At 35.5% G+C, this 15632-nt stretch overlaps 1 protein-coding gene and 1 non-coding gene across 2 annotated transcripts in view; one reads left to right on the top strand and one right to left on the bottom strand.

Annotated features, from left to right (window-relative positions):
- LOC131429824 (fatty acid synthase) overlaps positions 1-15632 on the bottom strand; it is a 37692-nt gene that overhangs the window by 9431 nt on the left and 12629 nt on the right. Inside the window, exon 3 of the mRNA XM_058594215.1 lies at positions 4322-4834. Within this exon, the coding sequence (XP_058450198.1) occupies positions 4322-4694 (373 nt within the window). The 5' untranslated portion in view covers positions 4695-4834. The remainder of the gene's footprint in view (positions 1-4321; positions 4835-15632) is intronic.
- Positions 2147-2222, top strand: LOC131433363 (small nucleolar RNA U3). Its single transcript, XR_009230174.1, has one exon. It is a non-coding gene; the product is annotated as a small nucleolar RNA U3 (small nucleolar RNA).

Here is a 15632-nt window from a genome sequence, read left to right as displayed (position 1 = left end):
AGTTGTTTCGACTGTGTAAGGTTGGTAGATTGGTACATAGGGAAGTAAAATTGATGGAAGCATTTACGTGTGTAAAGATGTACCTAATACAGAAGGTAAACAATCGATCGATTCGTACTTGCGTCATTGCAACCGAGACACGAACGAAGTACAATACGGGATCTGTCACAGAGGTAGGATACCGTCGTGAGTGGCTTTGTTATGAAGGATTGTATATTAGTTCAAATCCTATATATGAGGGTGGTATGTGTAAAAGTGCTTCCCAATGTAGATTTAAATCGTTGGTTTTCTAAGACGTGAAGATTGGTTAATAATTTTGGAACCTATCGATAAACACTCATCGGTGATCCAAATGACTATAAAAAAAGTTTAGTCACCAGGTAAAAAAAACTTTTCGGGGTATCAAGGTTTTTTACTGTTCATTACTCGCTTGGATTGGTTACTTCATGGTAGGTCAAAGGATCAATTTCTGTTACATGTATTTCTTCTCTGGTTTTGGCTGCTACTAAAACAATGTCTAATGTTAAATCAAACTATGATGACAAAATTCTCTTTTTGCCATATTCCTGGAAAAACTTGGATACCGCGTTTAGTTTTTTATTCAAATTCAATGAAAGATGAAATAATCTTTTTTTTTATTATTTCATAGTTTTCGAAATGTTGCTCTAAGAAGCCAAGCGTCGGAACAAATGGTAATTAAAAAGAGCAATGTCCGGTGAATCTGGGAAGTGGGGTAGAACTTCCCATTTCAGCAATGCTTTGTTTAAGCATTACCTCAGAGAATGGAATAAAAATCGGAAGGATCAATTGGAATATTTTCTTTGTTAGAACACATGTATTTCGAATTTATTTTAAATTTGAAATGAAATGCGAACACAACCTGGGCTATAAGTTCATAGTCCATGATGTGAAAAAGCGGAAATACTTAAAACGAAAATTCTTTTCTATACAGAGACAGTTAGCCGAAAATCACATTGAATGAAAAAAACGGATGAAAACATATTTTTTGGAAGAACCGGTTAACTTATTGTCCGGTTTTTGCATTGCAAAGTAGTTTTGTCCGGTTCTTGCAATACAAATGTTTTTGTATTTACGATTTTTGCATGGCAAAGTCTGTGTCCGGCTTTTGCGCTCAGTGTTTATATCCGATTTTTACAAACAAAGTGGCACTTATCCGACTTTTGCTCTCAGCCGTTCATATGTGCGACTATGAATAGTTCGAGAACGCCATCTGCCGTGAAACGCTACGAATTAATTCCAACACCTGGCACCATATATTGTTTGTACTTTGATGTGCATTTAACTTACTGGGAGATTAAGGATTCGAATTGTTTTGAGTGGTTCGACTCTACAATTATATTTCATCCGTTTATAATATTCTAGTTAGTGGAGACTCTGTTTGAGAAGGGAGAATTAATCAAAATGTATCTTATACATAGAACGAACTAATCATGCAAATTTATGTCTTCATAAATGTCGCAATTTTTCTAAATTAACGTATTTTCGAAAGTCGTAGAGAGTCTTTTAAATTTTTCTAAGGGCATGGACCGATTTCTCCATAAAATCTTTGTTTCATTATGCCAATCTCAAAACGATATCGTTATTAAACCGTGTGTTTCAGATATTGCTGGAATTGGAATCCCGCTGCCGTGGATCAACCGAAAAAATCCGCAATTTTGTAGCTGTAAAACTTCCCCACAGTAACAAAAAAACGAAAAGGAAAACGTTGTGAGTGGGTATTTTATATGCAGAAAGTGTATTTTTGAAGTTTATTGTCTACAAAATTGAAGAAAATAATTTATTTTCCAGCATTATTTTTTTATTTCTTATTTTTTGTTGTATTTTCCTATGCCATCCTGTTTTGATTCCCAACCTCGCCCATAGAGTCAAAAAGTTTGTCTGGTCCCAAGAGACGAAAAAACTTCTAAAATCAAAATAAAACTGAAAACGATCGACACTATTTAACCCTTTCACGACCATAAGATGTCCAGGACGAAATATGTCAATACAACACAATATTTTAGCTATTATGGGTGTAAAGTAAAAGAACATCACCAGAAAAACATAGCAGGGTACATAAGTTTCTTATAATTTCATGGGAAATATTTTTCCCTATGATTCTCAGAAATAGATAAACGAAGAGTTAAAGACTGTGCTTCACAGGATCATTTCTGTAGGCTAGTTTTCACAACAAGTTTTTTCCGAAAGGGGAAACGAAGAGTTGGGTTTATTATATAGTAAATTAATGTATTTCTTTATTTGCTTTAATTATCACAATAGAAAAATAAATAGTTATGGTATTCTACAAAACGATTTCGTTTACTTGTTTAGCACACGTTTAGAGGACGTTGCATATAATACATTTATTATGTGTTCTATTTTCTATACGTCGTTTTGCACAAACTTTTTTAGTGCAATAAAGATTGACAGTTCTTTTTTTTTATTCGCTCAGAAACACATTTGTCGCCTTGGAAATAAGTTTTTTTTTAACATTTAGTAAAAAAAAACACATCGATTTAACAATAATTTTATAGAAGCGAAAATATTTCCTCATGCGTTAAGTTAACATTGATGCAAGAATATTCAATGAAATGATAAAAGAAGGTATCCCCTCTTTGATCGGTGGTTTAAACTCCGTTTTTCATACGAATACCAACAATTCCATAATTTTTTTTTGAAAAAAAAAATAGTCTGAAGTTTCTATGCAAATTTTCTAAACTATGCATTTTTCTAAATTTCTGAAGCTCTGCCGTTTTTATTCAAATTTTTGAAGCTATTTCTTTTTTTTGTATGCAATACATATCCTCCGTATAAAAAAGACTTCAGTGTACTGATGACATGACATAAAACCTACGACAAATTTACGGTGCTACTAGATTCAAGGGTAGGAAGATAGACGAAATAACCGTGTGCATTTATCCAGGAAGTATTTTATTTTTCCGAAATATAACTGGAATGCAATACTTAACTTGAAGTATTGTTTTGCGTAAATCACTATCAATGTAATGTTAAAATCGTTAGTCGAATCGGACTTTAATACATCCGTTTTTATCATAGATTCAAGATCACATTGATTGAGAGCCGTATCGTAATTTAATCTATTCCCAATATCGCAATAGCTTGAAGAACAGTTTCAAATGAGGGTTACCGTAAACTAAATTATGCTGAATTCATTAAACCTTGTCCGAGAAGGTTCGTCACATACAAGCTTGAAAAAGTATCTACTTTATCTTGTTGCGAATAAGATTAAAAATATAACTACATTGACCTTGCCGAATAGAATAAAAATATAGCTACATCGACATTGAGGATACGGGTTGTCTTCTGTCAAGTTTTTAATTAAATTCTAGGATAGTTAAATTAGTAGAACAGTTACAGTGGTTGGAGAAAGTTAGCAAGTTCGATTCTATCATTTTCATTTCCAATATATCGCACGGTGGAAATTGATTTAATTAATCTAAGTTATTGATGACTTCACGTCATAATGATGTGGTAAAAACCTGTTTCAATCCACCTAGTGGTATAATGATACCTTTCTCATATCTCATATTCCCATATATAAATGTGTGGTATTCTTTAAAATAATTTTCTTTGATTCTAAAAAACAAAAAGGTTTGTCCATAAACTACTATAACCTACAGAGTGAAACAGTACTCAGATCGGTTAGGTCATCTCTGAGGAACGAAAAGAGGTACTTTCGAAACCGGAATCTGGGAACCGGTATAATCGAAGCTGGTTCGAGAAAAGTGACTGGGATACATTTTTGAGTCTATGGCTACAATCTTCGGTCATTCATCAAAAACCCAAGAACAAACAAGAAAGCTAAATTAATGTATGGCTGTCTACTAACAATGACTACCGTTTGGAATAGTTTTGAGGCAAGTTTAGAAATTATTTTACTTTTTATTTCCGGTGCTTCCGGAATCAGAAACCGAGAATCAGCATAGCCGGAATCGGGTTGATTGGTTGTCTGTTGACAATGGCTACCGATTGAAATAGTTTGAGGTAAGTTAAGAAATTTTTTTACGCGTTTTATTTCGCCGCTTCAAGTGACGGTATCCAATTTTTAGCACACTTCACCTGAAGTCGGATCCGGATGAAATTCAGTAATTTGATATGATATTTAAAAAACTTTTTTCCAAACTTTGATTTATTTTCTGAATTTGGAAATAAAAAAAAAAGATTGATAGTAGTGCAATTTTCTTTACACAAACAGCTTTTGAAACTTTGGATTTTCTATGAAGTTGATAATTCGCATAGTTGTTAGAGGAATGCAAAAGAACCCATCCCGTTGATTGCTCAGTTCACTAATCAAACTCACCCGCATCAATGATAGCCTCGTAGGTGCACTCGAGCAACATTCGCATCTGTGGGTCCATGCACTCTGCCTGTTTCTGGTGAATCTTGAAGAATTCCGCATCCAGGTTTTGCAGATCTTCACTCTTGATTTTGCCGATCCTGGTGGGCAGTTCGTACAAACCTTTCGGCCATCGCCGGTCGTCATCATTCACCATGTCGATGCCCTCCATCAGGTTCTGTTTGAACTCTTCGATGTTGGAGCTTTCCGGGAGGCGACCCGAGAAGCCTGTGATGCAGATGTCATCCCGAACCTGACCGCCATTGTAGCGTTCTCCCAGGTCCCTGGGAACACCGCGCCGGGTGTCAGCAGCGACGTCCTCGAAGCGAGCTGGCATTGTTGTGTTTTGGTTGCGTCTTGTTTTCTTTTTGTGGGAGCGTTTTCCGCGAGAAGGAATGGCGGTACAATCCGCTGTACTCGGTCACGTCTCAGTCGGCGACTTGTCCTGTTTGGAAACCGCTGGCGAACGACAATTGCCTGTCGGGGTGAGAAGAACAAGTAGTTGAAACGAAATTAATTAATGGATCTGAAACCGTACAAATTTAATTGACGACTGCAAGGATTTTGCCTTCGGTTTGTTTCTATCGTTAAACTAATCATTATTATGTCTACATCGTGTCAGCATTTTGCTGATTTTGCTGGGATCCAACTAAAATTTAAGAGATTTTATTTTCATCAATGGTATACTACCTAAGCTTTTTTATATCGACAAAAATGTTTTATCAGTTAGTGCTCATAATTTAAAATACACAGTTCCCAAAACTGATCCAATTTTTCTATAAGAATGATTTAAAATCTGACAATATTGGCGGTAATCAAATCCGGAATCCGGAGGTAAATTAGGAATAATACCATATCCAGTTCATTTAAATCTGGAAACACTTTTCAATGCCATGCTCGAAATACGCGAGTCTACATAAATCTCCCCTTCCCATATACAGTATATAAATAATAGAAAACATTCATTTTCAAGACATTAGAATGCAACGAAAAATCAGTTCGTTTGTCTCGATCAAAACAAACGTACGGTTCCAGTATTGGTACTAGACACGAAGTAAAATGCAGCGTAGTGAACAATAAGACGATCACGAGATGAGCCATTCTATGGAACAAAACAAAAGCACTGACGTTGACTATTACATTACACTATTGTTATTGACTGCTGAAGGACAAAATGCGTCTCGGCATAAACAAGGTACAAGAGCTGCAAGTGAACAAATCTAATAATTCAATATACATATAGTGTTTTGTCAAACACAAAGCGAAGGTAGCCTAATCCGTGGGGAAAATTTAGTCTACTGTGTTGAATATAACAATGTCAATTATAACATCCTCGTGTATGTTGAATACAATACCATTGAGTACGGCGAGGTGCTTCCCATATACAGAGAAGTGTGTAGGAACTTGTTCTTCAGCTAACAGAATGAAGTTTATGAATTACGTTTGCGTTTGGAGAGGTATATTTCGTCTTACTTGGTCTTCGGAAGCGAAAGAATCCAATGCAATTCGAAAGTGAAAGAATTCAAATTCAATTCAACTTGCGAGGAATCGGACAAAATAACACTTATATTTAAAGACATCGAAAAAAAACATTGATATCGACTCTAAGCAACCTCAGCACTTCTGAAACAAAAATTTACAACAATAAAATACGACAACAAGGTACATAAATATATACATTCTCATACAGTTTTAGTCACGTGATTAGTCAAAGACCTCTTTTGCAATGTGAACCAACAAAGTATGCATGAACAATTATAAAACAAATAGGATAACCTAATAACAGATGATTTACAGTTCGATCTTTGATTCCAATCACTCTATTCAATAAATTTCTAGATGTCGAAGATCAACCTTCCACATCAATTGAAATTGGTTTGCTGCCGCAAACCGCTATCTATTTACGTTTGCTACGCTGTCATTACTTGACCTGTCTGATTCGATTGAGCCAATCAGCAGAAAAAATCTGAAACGATGTTGATCTCAAACTTGCCATTCAAAGTGGTGAGCTCAACTAATTCAATTGAGCAATGTCCAATGTATGATCCGGATGAACTGATTACGGGGCCCAATTGATATTCACTTATCAGTTAAGACTTAATCCTGTTTTCACCATGCGTATTGGTAGCATTTATTTAGGCGGTTTTCGAACCAGTTTTTCGTGATAAAGGTTTTGTTGTTGTCAAAGAGTGAGAAGCTAGAATTGAACCCATAAATGCATGCATCATGCTTTGGTTACCATACAATTTCTTTCTATATATACGATACACGTTTCAAGTTTAGGCTTTTTTCCACTGTTTATGGTCTTCTGCCAAAAGTTAACGGTAGATATTTAAGGGTTAAATCGGTTCAAGGTTGTGTCGATTGCATTCAAATGGATTAAATTTAAATAACTTACTACTGACAATATGAAACCTCAGACACTCCGATAGATGTCTGATGTATCAGGTTTGTAACGCAATTGAGCTCATATGATTAACTTCGACCCGGTGAGGTCACTAATGCGATACTTAATTGGGCTATTGTTGAGTTCTTCTGTGTGTTCTGTATGGTAAACTTTCAATCTTCCTGTATGCACTAGGAAAAATTTCAATATGCAGTGTTCTTAGCACGTCTCGAGATATTTACATTTTCCAGTGAAATTTAATTAAAATATCGACAGTGACACATTTTTAAAAAACTTATTGTTGTTATTGTCAGTTGATGGCGTTTCATTACTATCCAGAGAGTTATCTTAAAAATACCTCATATAGTGAAATGTAATCTGAGTGTGATAGTAATTCAGATAAATTGTACACTTTCATGAAATCCTTCAGAGATTCCTAAACAATTAGAGTTTTTGACACCAGAATCCTTCCAGGTTGTAACTCGAGCATACTTTGGTTCTAGATGGACTGTCTATTTAAAACAATCTTAGCATTTTTCAAAGCGCTTCTCGCCCAAATGGTATGAATGTAATTCGAAAGCAACAATGTATCTAGTAAATACCAGAGGTGACATCCCATCGAAGCAGTTACAAAATTTCAGTTTCCTTGACAACAGTGTTGTTTGTAAGTGTTATTTTGATAAACCATAAAGACTGAAGACTGTACTTGAAAATAATGTATCGAAAATAAGCTATCCACATACATTTGTGTTGTACGCATGTATTTGTGATGGTTTTTAATGCTCAGATCACAGCATGCTGTGCGTTTGGCTGTCAGCTTTCATTTGTTTACTTGTTTGTGCGGTTGAAATTCTGCGTTTTCAAAATGTCGCGTATTGAAAAGGAAGTGAAAATTGAGGTTCTGGACACATGGCTAAGTGCGAAGGGTATTACTATGCGAAAATTGGCGAAGCGGTTTGGCGGATGCCAGAGTTGAAACCATCATTAATAAGTTTAGGGAACACTATTCTTGGGATGAGCTACCAGGAAGAGGCAGAAAATCCGGTTCTTCCAACCCGAAACTGGAAAGTGGTATCTCTAATCATGAAGAACAAATCAATGTCAATACGTGATTTGGCCAAAAAAACAGGAACGAGTGTCGAAGAGATCCAGCATATCAATAGAGGAAATCACCTTAAGACCTACAAGAAGCAGAAATTCTCGAAACAAAGTGTAGAACAGAAGAAGCGAGCAGCAACAAGAGCCCGGAAATAGTATTCACATTTTTTGCAGTGTCCGGATGCAAGCGTTTTGATGGACGATGAGACTTATGTAAAGGAGGACTCAAAAACCCTTCCAGGTCCTCAATACTTTACTGTCGTCGTTGGGGAGGATTTTCGGAGAAATTCGGTCGAAAGGTATGGCAAGCAATATGTTCCTGTGGTTTGAAGTCAACCATTTTTTTACACTACCGGAAATATAAATGCATAAATCTATCGATCTGAGTGTCTCCAGAAGAGATTGCTGCCTTTATATAAGAAGCATAGTACACCTCCACTGTTTTGGCTGGATTTAGCGTCGGCTCACTATGCCAAAACCACTTTCAATTGGCTTGCGGAAAAGGGTATAAATTCAGTTGAGAAAAATATCAATCCACCAAATTGCTCTCAGCTTCGACCCATCGAAACCTAACCAGTTGTTCGAGCTCCGACCAGGAAGGATTCGTAGTGTCAGTAGATTCGTAGCACCAGCCATGCAATGGTTCTGTACACTCTAAATCGGCTGCGAAGTCTGTTGAAACTACAGGAAATTCCACAACAGGAATGTAATACCAGGGCATTGCTTTTCGACCCCTCGAACGTTACTGAGAAATCGTGAAGAGGGTCTTCAAGAAGACTGGTAAGGCAGCTGGGAACATGCAGGAGTTCAAAAAAATATGGGCTCAAGCGTCCGAAAAATGCGATGCAACACTTGTCCGGAACTAGATGAAAAGCGTTCGATCAAAAGTTCGAAAGTTCGTGACGGAATGACTTAAATTTCATCCGGTTTTCATTATGCTCAAGTTTAACCTCGTACAATAAAGGATCAATTTTTAGTTTGAATAAAATATCGTTATTTATCATAATTTGAAAGAAAAATTTGTGGATAGCTTATTTTCGATACACTCCTTATCCGGCTGAGAATGAGTTTTTAAATCTAGATTTTTCACAGGGTCTCAATAGTGAGTAATGAAGGTACGTTATCCAATACCTACTGTGGTTGTGTGAAATACACAGGCAACTTCATTGGGCTCTAGTTTTATACTATTACAGTCGGATCTCTAGATGTATATGTTTTATGCATAAATTAGATGCAAGGTGATCAATTTTTAAGACTTGTTTGTTTTCATGACGATATATCTAACTTCAAATATTTTTAAGAACAGTTCAGACGATCTATCACCTACCGGCAACGTTCACGGGACTTCACCGTCCGTCGAAATTAGTTAAAAGTTTTCGTTATCGAAACATTCGAACGAGCCGGACTTCAAAGACCAAATTTTAGTCTACGTGGCTTATGAACGGTCCCAAACGTACTGTAGTCGGCTAATGATAGTTCATAAATTATCCTCTCCGAGAGATCATTGGTAGTGAAAATGATTACTGAATGTTCGAAAGTTTGGTTCTATTCAAAAGACGATATTCTATGCATTATAAAATTCAAATATCCAGTGTGAACTATGCATGAAACCAAATGTGAATGAAGGTTTTTGTGTGTGATCAAATACGCTATAGAAAATCAAAGTACACTCACGTCTTATGCGGTTTTTTAAACGGCTTTTCTAAGTTATACAGTTTTTTTTAATGTGAATTAAGTTATACGGATTTTCATGCGAATTTTCAAAGTTAGATGTTTTTTTTGTGCGGTGAATGAAAAAAACTTTACTCGTCTCTTTTTATGCGAATTTTCAAAGTTGTGTGAATTTTCAAGGTTATGTGGTTTTTCTAGCGAAAAACATAAAAAAGACTTGATTATAGACTGTATCAATTCGGTAGCTGGAAATGCTTGATCAGTGCACAGTGGTCCCAATTCTAGTAACCAAACACGGGTTTTTTGTTTGTGCTTCAGAGGTTGATTTTAGAGGTTTTTACGCTTACAGAAGAATTTCTGCTTGGAGCAATCCGCTTCTTTTGATATAATAAAAGTTGTCATTAATCTACATAGAAGTTGAAGTGTGTTGTGAATTGAAAAAAAAATATTATGTATAAATTACTAGATAGACAGTTCGTGTCTTCAGGAGAGTAGACCATATTAAAACAAGAAAACATGCAGAAGACATAAACTTTTCCAAGTGCATTATAGTCGAGAAGTGAAGCATTATTTATTGTAGAAACCCAAATTTACAAATGTCAAATTACAAATACAAATTTTTGTCGAAAGTTGCACATTTTCACGTTCACAAACTAGAAAGTTTTTGAGCAAAATAATTAAAAAATACTGCATTTTCAAGTATCAAGCTTGAAAGTATGATCACTATTAGCACTATTAGAAAAGTTAGTAGTTCCAGCCTAAATACTCTTAAATTTATATAAAAACCCACTTTTAAAAAAGTGTATCCTAACATTCCCATAGGGGAAAGTCGGTAGTCTTGGGCCGGCGTATGCCTTGGACCACCCGTGTTTTATTGAAAAGTATCAAACATTCATTAAGCAAGCACCTTGAATCCAATGAAATTCAAAATCAAGCCAAATTCTGTTACGGAGCTTCGCCTTATGTTTCGAGTCGATTTTCAGTGTAAACAACTATTGCATAACTAGTGCCTCCATTAGGGTGGGATTTCAGCTCCACCAAACTTTTCGTGTTCCCTTTGGGTCCCATAAGCATGATGCAAAATTTTCGCCCGATCGGAGAAACTATATTTTCTTGTCCGAGGTTAAAAAAATCGTCCCTATAGACTCTAAAAATCAGTGCATATGTTATTTTCATAGTAAAGTTAACGAGGAAGAAAACTTTTGAAAGCCGCAAAACAATACGACATTTGTAGAAAAGTTATTAAAGGAAAACCGGCACAAGGTCCGAACAATGGCTCATTTCTTAATAGATCTAGCACCACTGCTGCTAGTAATCGTAATATGATTTGGGTTTCTTTTATTATGCTATAACGGTTGATCTGAGTTGTTTAATGTTTTCACAGAAGTTTCTTACTTTAGAATTCTTTTTAAGTGACAAACCTCAGGGGGTGGTAGGGTATAAACGATGAAAATAATAATCATTTTTGCGATTTTTTTTTTCAGAACTAACGTTCAAACTCAAACATTTAGCATAATACAACAACATCGAACAACATTTAACATTTTTTTCTTGGAAAAATATTGAGAAATAAGTCGGTGAAGAGATATTTTTGAGAACGCTTTTTGAAAATCATGATTTGCGATGTCCACTGTATCTTAGCGCAGACTAATCAGAAGTCAACAAATCAAACCAGCATAGTTAGAGTAGAAGTTTTTCTAGACTTCAACGTTTCTGTTTGATTTTTTTAAATTTTTTATTAATTTATAATGGTTGTCAGAACTGCGATTTTCCACGAAAAAATCCACCGTTTTGTAACTATAAAACCTCCCCAAAGTAATAAACAACAAAAAGGAAAACGTTGGGGTCTGGTTTTTTCTATGTAGAAAGTGTGTGCAAAATGTTATAAATATTGGTGCAGTAATTTTTGAATGACGATGGACACGGGCTTTCAAAACCTGCTTACGAGAAAAACGCACTTAAAATTTTTTTGTCTATAAAATCAATGGAACCAATTTGTTACTCAAGGGAGGGTAGGGTCTAACATTTTCAAAAAATCATATTTTTTTCTTTTATAATTTGTTATAATGAAACATTTTAAGAATGGTTTGTCAGGTTTTTAAGTCAGTCGAAGCAGAAATCTTGGGCCTGTGTGTCGAGCTCTTACTTCTTCGCAGTATGAGATAAGAAAAGATAAAGGGCCTTGCTGAGTTTTGTTCCGAAAAGCTTGAAATTTTCACAGAATATTCTTGAAATGTTTTACTATAAGGAAAATACAAAGAAAAAATAAATGATTTTTAAAATGTGTTAGACCCTATCCGCCCCTTAAGGAATGAACCATTGTTCGAAGCTTGTGCCGGTTTTCCTTTAATAACTTTTTCTACAAATGTCGGATTGTTTTGCGGTCTTCGAAAGTTTTCTTTCTCCATACGAAATCCCATACAAACATTAAACATTGGACGCGAAAATATAGTTACTCCGATCGAGCTAAAATTTTGCATGGTGCTTATGGGACCCAAAAGGAATACGAAAAGTTTGGTGAAGCGAGAAAATAAAGCTTTTCATTTTTTTCCATACAACCTTGTCCCACCCTAGCCTCCATCCTTCTGACTCTGAGAATCATTCCTGACCGAGATTTGAACACACGACAAATGCCTTATCTTTTAAGCCAACGACCCTAGGCTAAATTAAAAATGATTATGTTAACTGTGGATTAGAGATGTAACGGTATGGATAAGAGAAGTACTGTACAATTGTCTAGCCACGTGTCTCTAGAAATAAACTCAGATCGTTCGACGTTTCAAGTAATGATAAGGGCATGAAATTACAAAAAAGCACTGTTTCAGTGATCATCCATCATTTCTCATCCTCTTCATTAGTGTTCAGAGCTAGAATCAATCGGTAAACAGTTTAACTGTGAACAAAAACAGTGATTTGTTTATTCCGTCAGTTGTGTAGATCCAGTCATGTACACAATGCACTGAAAATTATTGATTCGAAGTTTATTTTACTGGTTGTGTCAGGCTGATTCGTAGTCCAATCTAGGAGTCTGTTGACATATTCCGGTCGTCACTCTCCGTCGGGCATTGTTTATCAACAACGTTGAGCAAAAGCAAAAGGAAAAGCATGACCACACCAACCAAAAGCACTACTGTTGCGTTTTTTTCTCGCCAGTCTTACCAATCTGCACAGGCAGATGATGTAAGAAAGCAACGCGAAATTTTTAGAGATATTTTTCGACCATAGTCAGTGACATAGTTTGTTGAAAACATTAAAGTAAACCATTGGCACTCTGATCATCATGACACAAAACCTAATATTTAGGAATAAATATTCAAAATATAAACTTATTCTTTATTAACAATCATTACTTGATAATAAGAGAATAGTAAATTGTTACGGTCTGGGACACATTTTTTTGTATCAATATTGTTTATTGACCCTGAATTATTTTATATGCCCTTCTGATTTGGGCTCTAACACTAATACAGTAGAGAAACTTAATACAGTGGAAGATTTGGTCATTTATAAATAATTACAAAAAGCAATGATCTTACGATATCACCGTGAATTGTTCAAGTCATCAATTCCTCCAAACGCTAATAAGCAAACAAAAACATCATATATCGGACGTAGCTGTGTAACATTTACGTCATATTGGCAAGTATTGGAACAACTTAAAATCGTTTTTTTTCCTTAGAGCTAACGTTTTTTTCCAATGAGTAAAAACCTACTGGAAACAGAGGTAAGGTGGACATCTTTTCATTTTTGTTGGTGGTAGTTTTGAAAAAAACCGTTGTACTATCATTATTGCCACGAATGAAGGAATTACAAGGTGGTGGATACAAAATACCAACAACAAAAAAAAAACATGCTAACGTGATTCAAAGGTTTTCAGCCACTGGAAAAACATTTAATGATAAAACTAAAAATATCATTAAAATTTTAAATGTCTACGCGATGTCATTAAAGTTCTTCATTCGATTATTGGGACATTGAAGGAACCAAATCGTGATACAATAATTCATTTTATGCGAAAAATTTTGAAACTAACATTTGACAATAGCATCAGGGTACGCTCCTAACAGCCCCCCGTTCCCTTCCGTTCATGCGATAATATCTCCTAAATTGGCACACGAGTGCGCAGAAAACCAATACAATGGAGTCAGAAAAATCAGGTGATATTTTTCGCATACACTACCACCAACATTACCAGCCGTCAGTCAGTTCCAGCCGTTCCAGTTCGACTAGCCCCGGCCACGGCTGATGGAAACAGAAGAAATGAATGGAGCAACCACAAAGCGTGGAAACGGCAGACATGACCAGGGATGCCAAATGCTATTGAAATGTATCATCTTTATGGGGAAACATATGAAAAGCCTAATTTGTCAACACAAAATATTATAAAACAAGAGCGTTGTCATGGACCGAGAAACTACAGAAGAAATTCACCTCTTTCGTTTTGAAAATTTCCAAACGTTTGCATCTTCAGATCTGACATCCCTGAACTTGTACGTCATGCTGAACTGGGGTACAATTGCGGATGAGGGGAATGATGTTTCTTATTCGTCGTTCGCATGCTCGCAATTCGCCGGCTTCATTTTTTGTTGATTCGCAAAATATGCTTGATCCATCATTGCAGCCTTGCGTTGATGTGTCTGTTTGTATGTGTATACGAGACAAACATGTGTTAGATATGTTTATACTAGATTAGCAACCACCCAGCTGTGAACTTGTGCATGGAAACTTGTCCAAATGTCAGACTAATTGTACTAGCAATAAATGCATATTTTCTTGATAAGCAGTGTAATCATGTTGCAATATTCGACAAAAAAAATTTTATTTAAATCGTAGGCATATTCAAACTCGACTATATTTCTAAGACACAAACACTTAATAGTAAAAATTCACAGCGGATTTTGAATAAAACTTCTGAATTATTTCAAATTCTTCATAAAAAATTGTTTCCATGGTAATAAATACAAAAACGAGAATCAACTCTAGAAGATTAGAAAAAACCGCTATCAAAACTAAACTTTTCGTTATTTTTAATAAATGTAGATTACTTTCGCAAAACTATTTGTCACAAAGTTGCTATAAATACAATCTACATTTTATATCTCATACAAACAATGAACACAAACTTCTTCCGTTTCGCGAAAACCTACCCTAACGGAAAATATGCGTTCCTGAATAGGGTGAGGTAATTATATGAGCTTTTGTTATCACCAAGATTACAGTGCAATGAGTTTATCACATAACATATCTAACACTTCATTAGAAAAAAAAGGAAAACATTTCCTATTTGTCTATCGATTTACAACACTAAAATCATGATGGCAAAGTTAGCCGTTGTGACAATACCTGTCCCTATGTTTGTACGGTTAGTCAGCCGCAAACATCACGCCACTCACCTGGTGGAGAATGGATCGAGCAGTGAAAACTCGCTCTTGACATTGGTTCGTGTTGGTAAGCACTCGGAAGCCTGCTTGGATGATGAACGTTGTTAGTACGCTAAATACGAGCAGCTGATGTTGCCATACGAGAAAATTTCCATTGCATTTCAAACCCAACATGCGGTTTTATTTCAACTTGATATCTTTTTTATTTGAATTGGTACCTTTATTTCATGACATTGTTTGAAATATATAAGTTCGTATCAATCTTTTTCTTCTTTCTTTACTGAGTCAGATGTATCGTAACAGAACTAAGAGCTTGCTGACTCAAATTCACGTTATCATTGCGATGTATTTTCTTCGACGTAATTTTAGAGTTATTTATTACGACGGAACTAATAGACTGAAGTAGAGAAACTCGTTTAAATCTCGTGAAGCTAAGTAGCACTTGTGTAGTTCGCGTAGTAATAAAAACTACGAGTAAACTTTCCACGTGCAATTTAATTTGAAATAATGACGACATAATGCTATCCGTTTAAATATAAACACTGTGTCAGATACTGCTTGGTAGTTATCACCACTCATATGACAATCGCACGCTCAAAATTTGTACATCACAATCAAAATATATTGATCATAGTAGGCACTTATTTTCGACACAAGTGAACATACTGCAATGAATCATCCAACAGTTGTTAAACGAAACGAAATAAATCATATTACATTACGCATCTAGTACACCCTC

This window comes from Malaya genurostris, chromosome 2 (assembly GCF_030247185.1).
Source record: "Malaya genurostris strain Urasoe2022 chromosome 2, Malgen_1.1, whole genome shotgun sequence".
Classification (NCBI taxonomy): domain Eukaryota; kingdom Metazoa; phylum Arthropoda; class Insecta; order Diptera; family Culicidae; genus Malaya; species Malaya genurostris.
The sequence above is the reverse complement of the archived record's forward strand: the minus strand, read 5'-3'. Positions and strand labels throughout refer to the sequence as shown.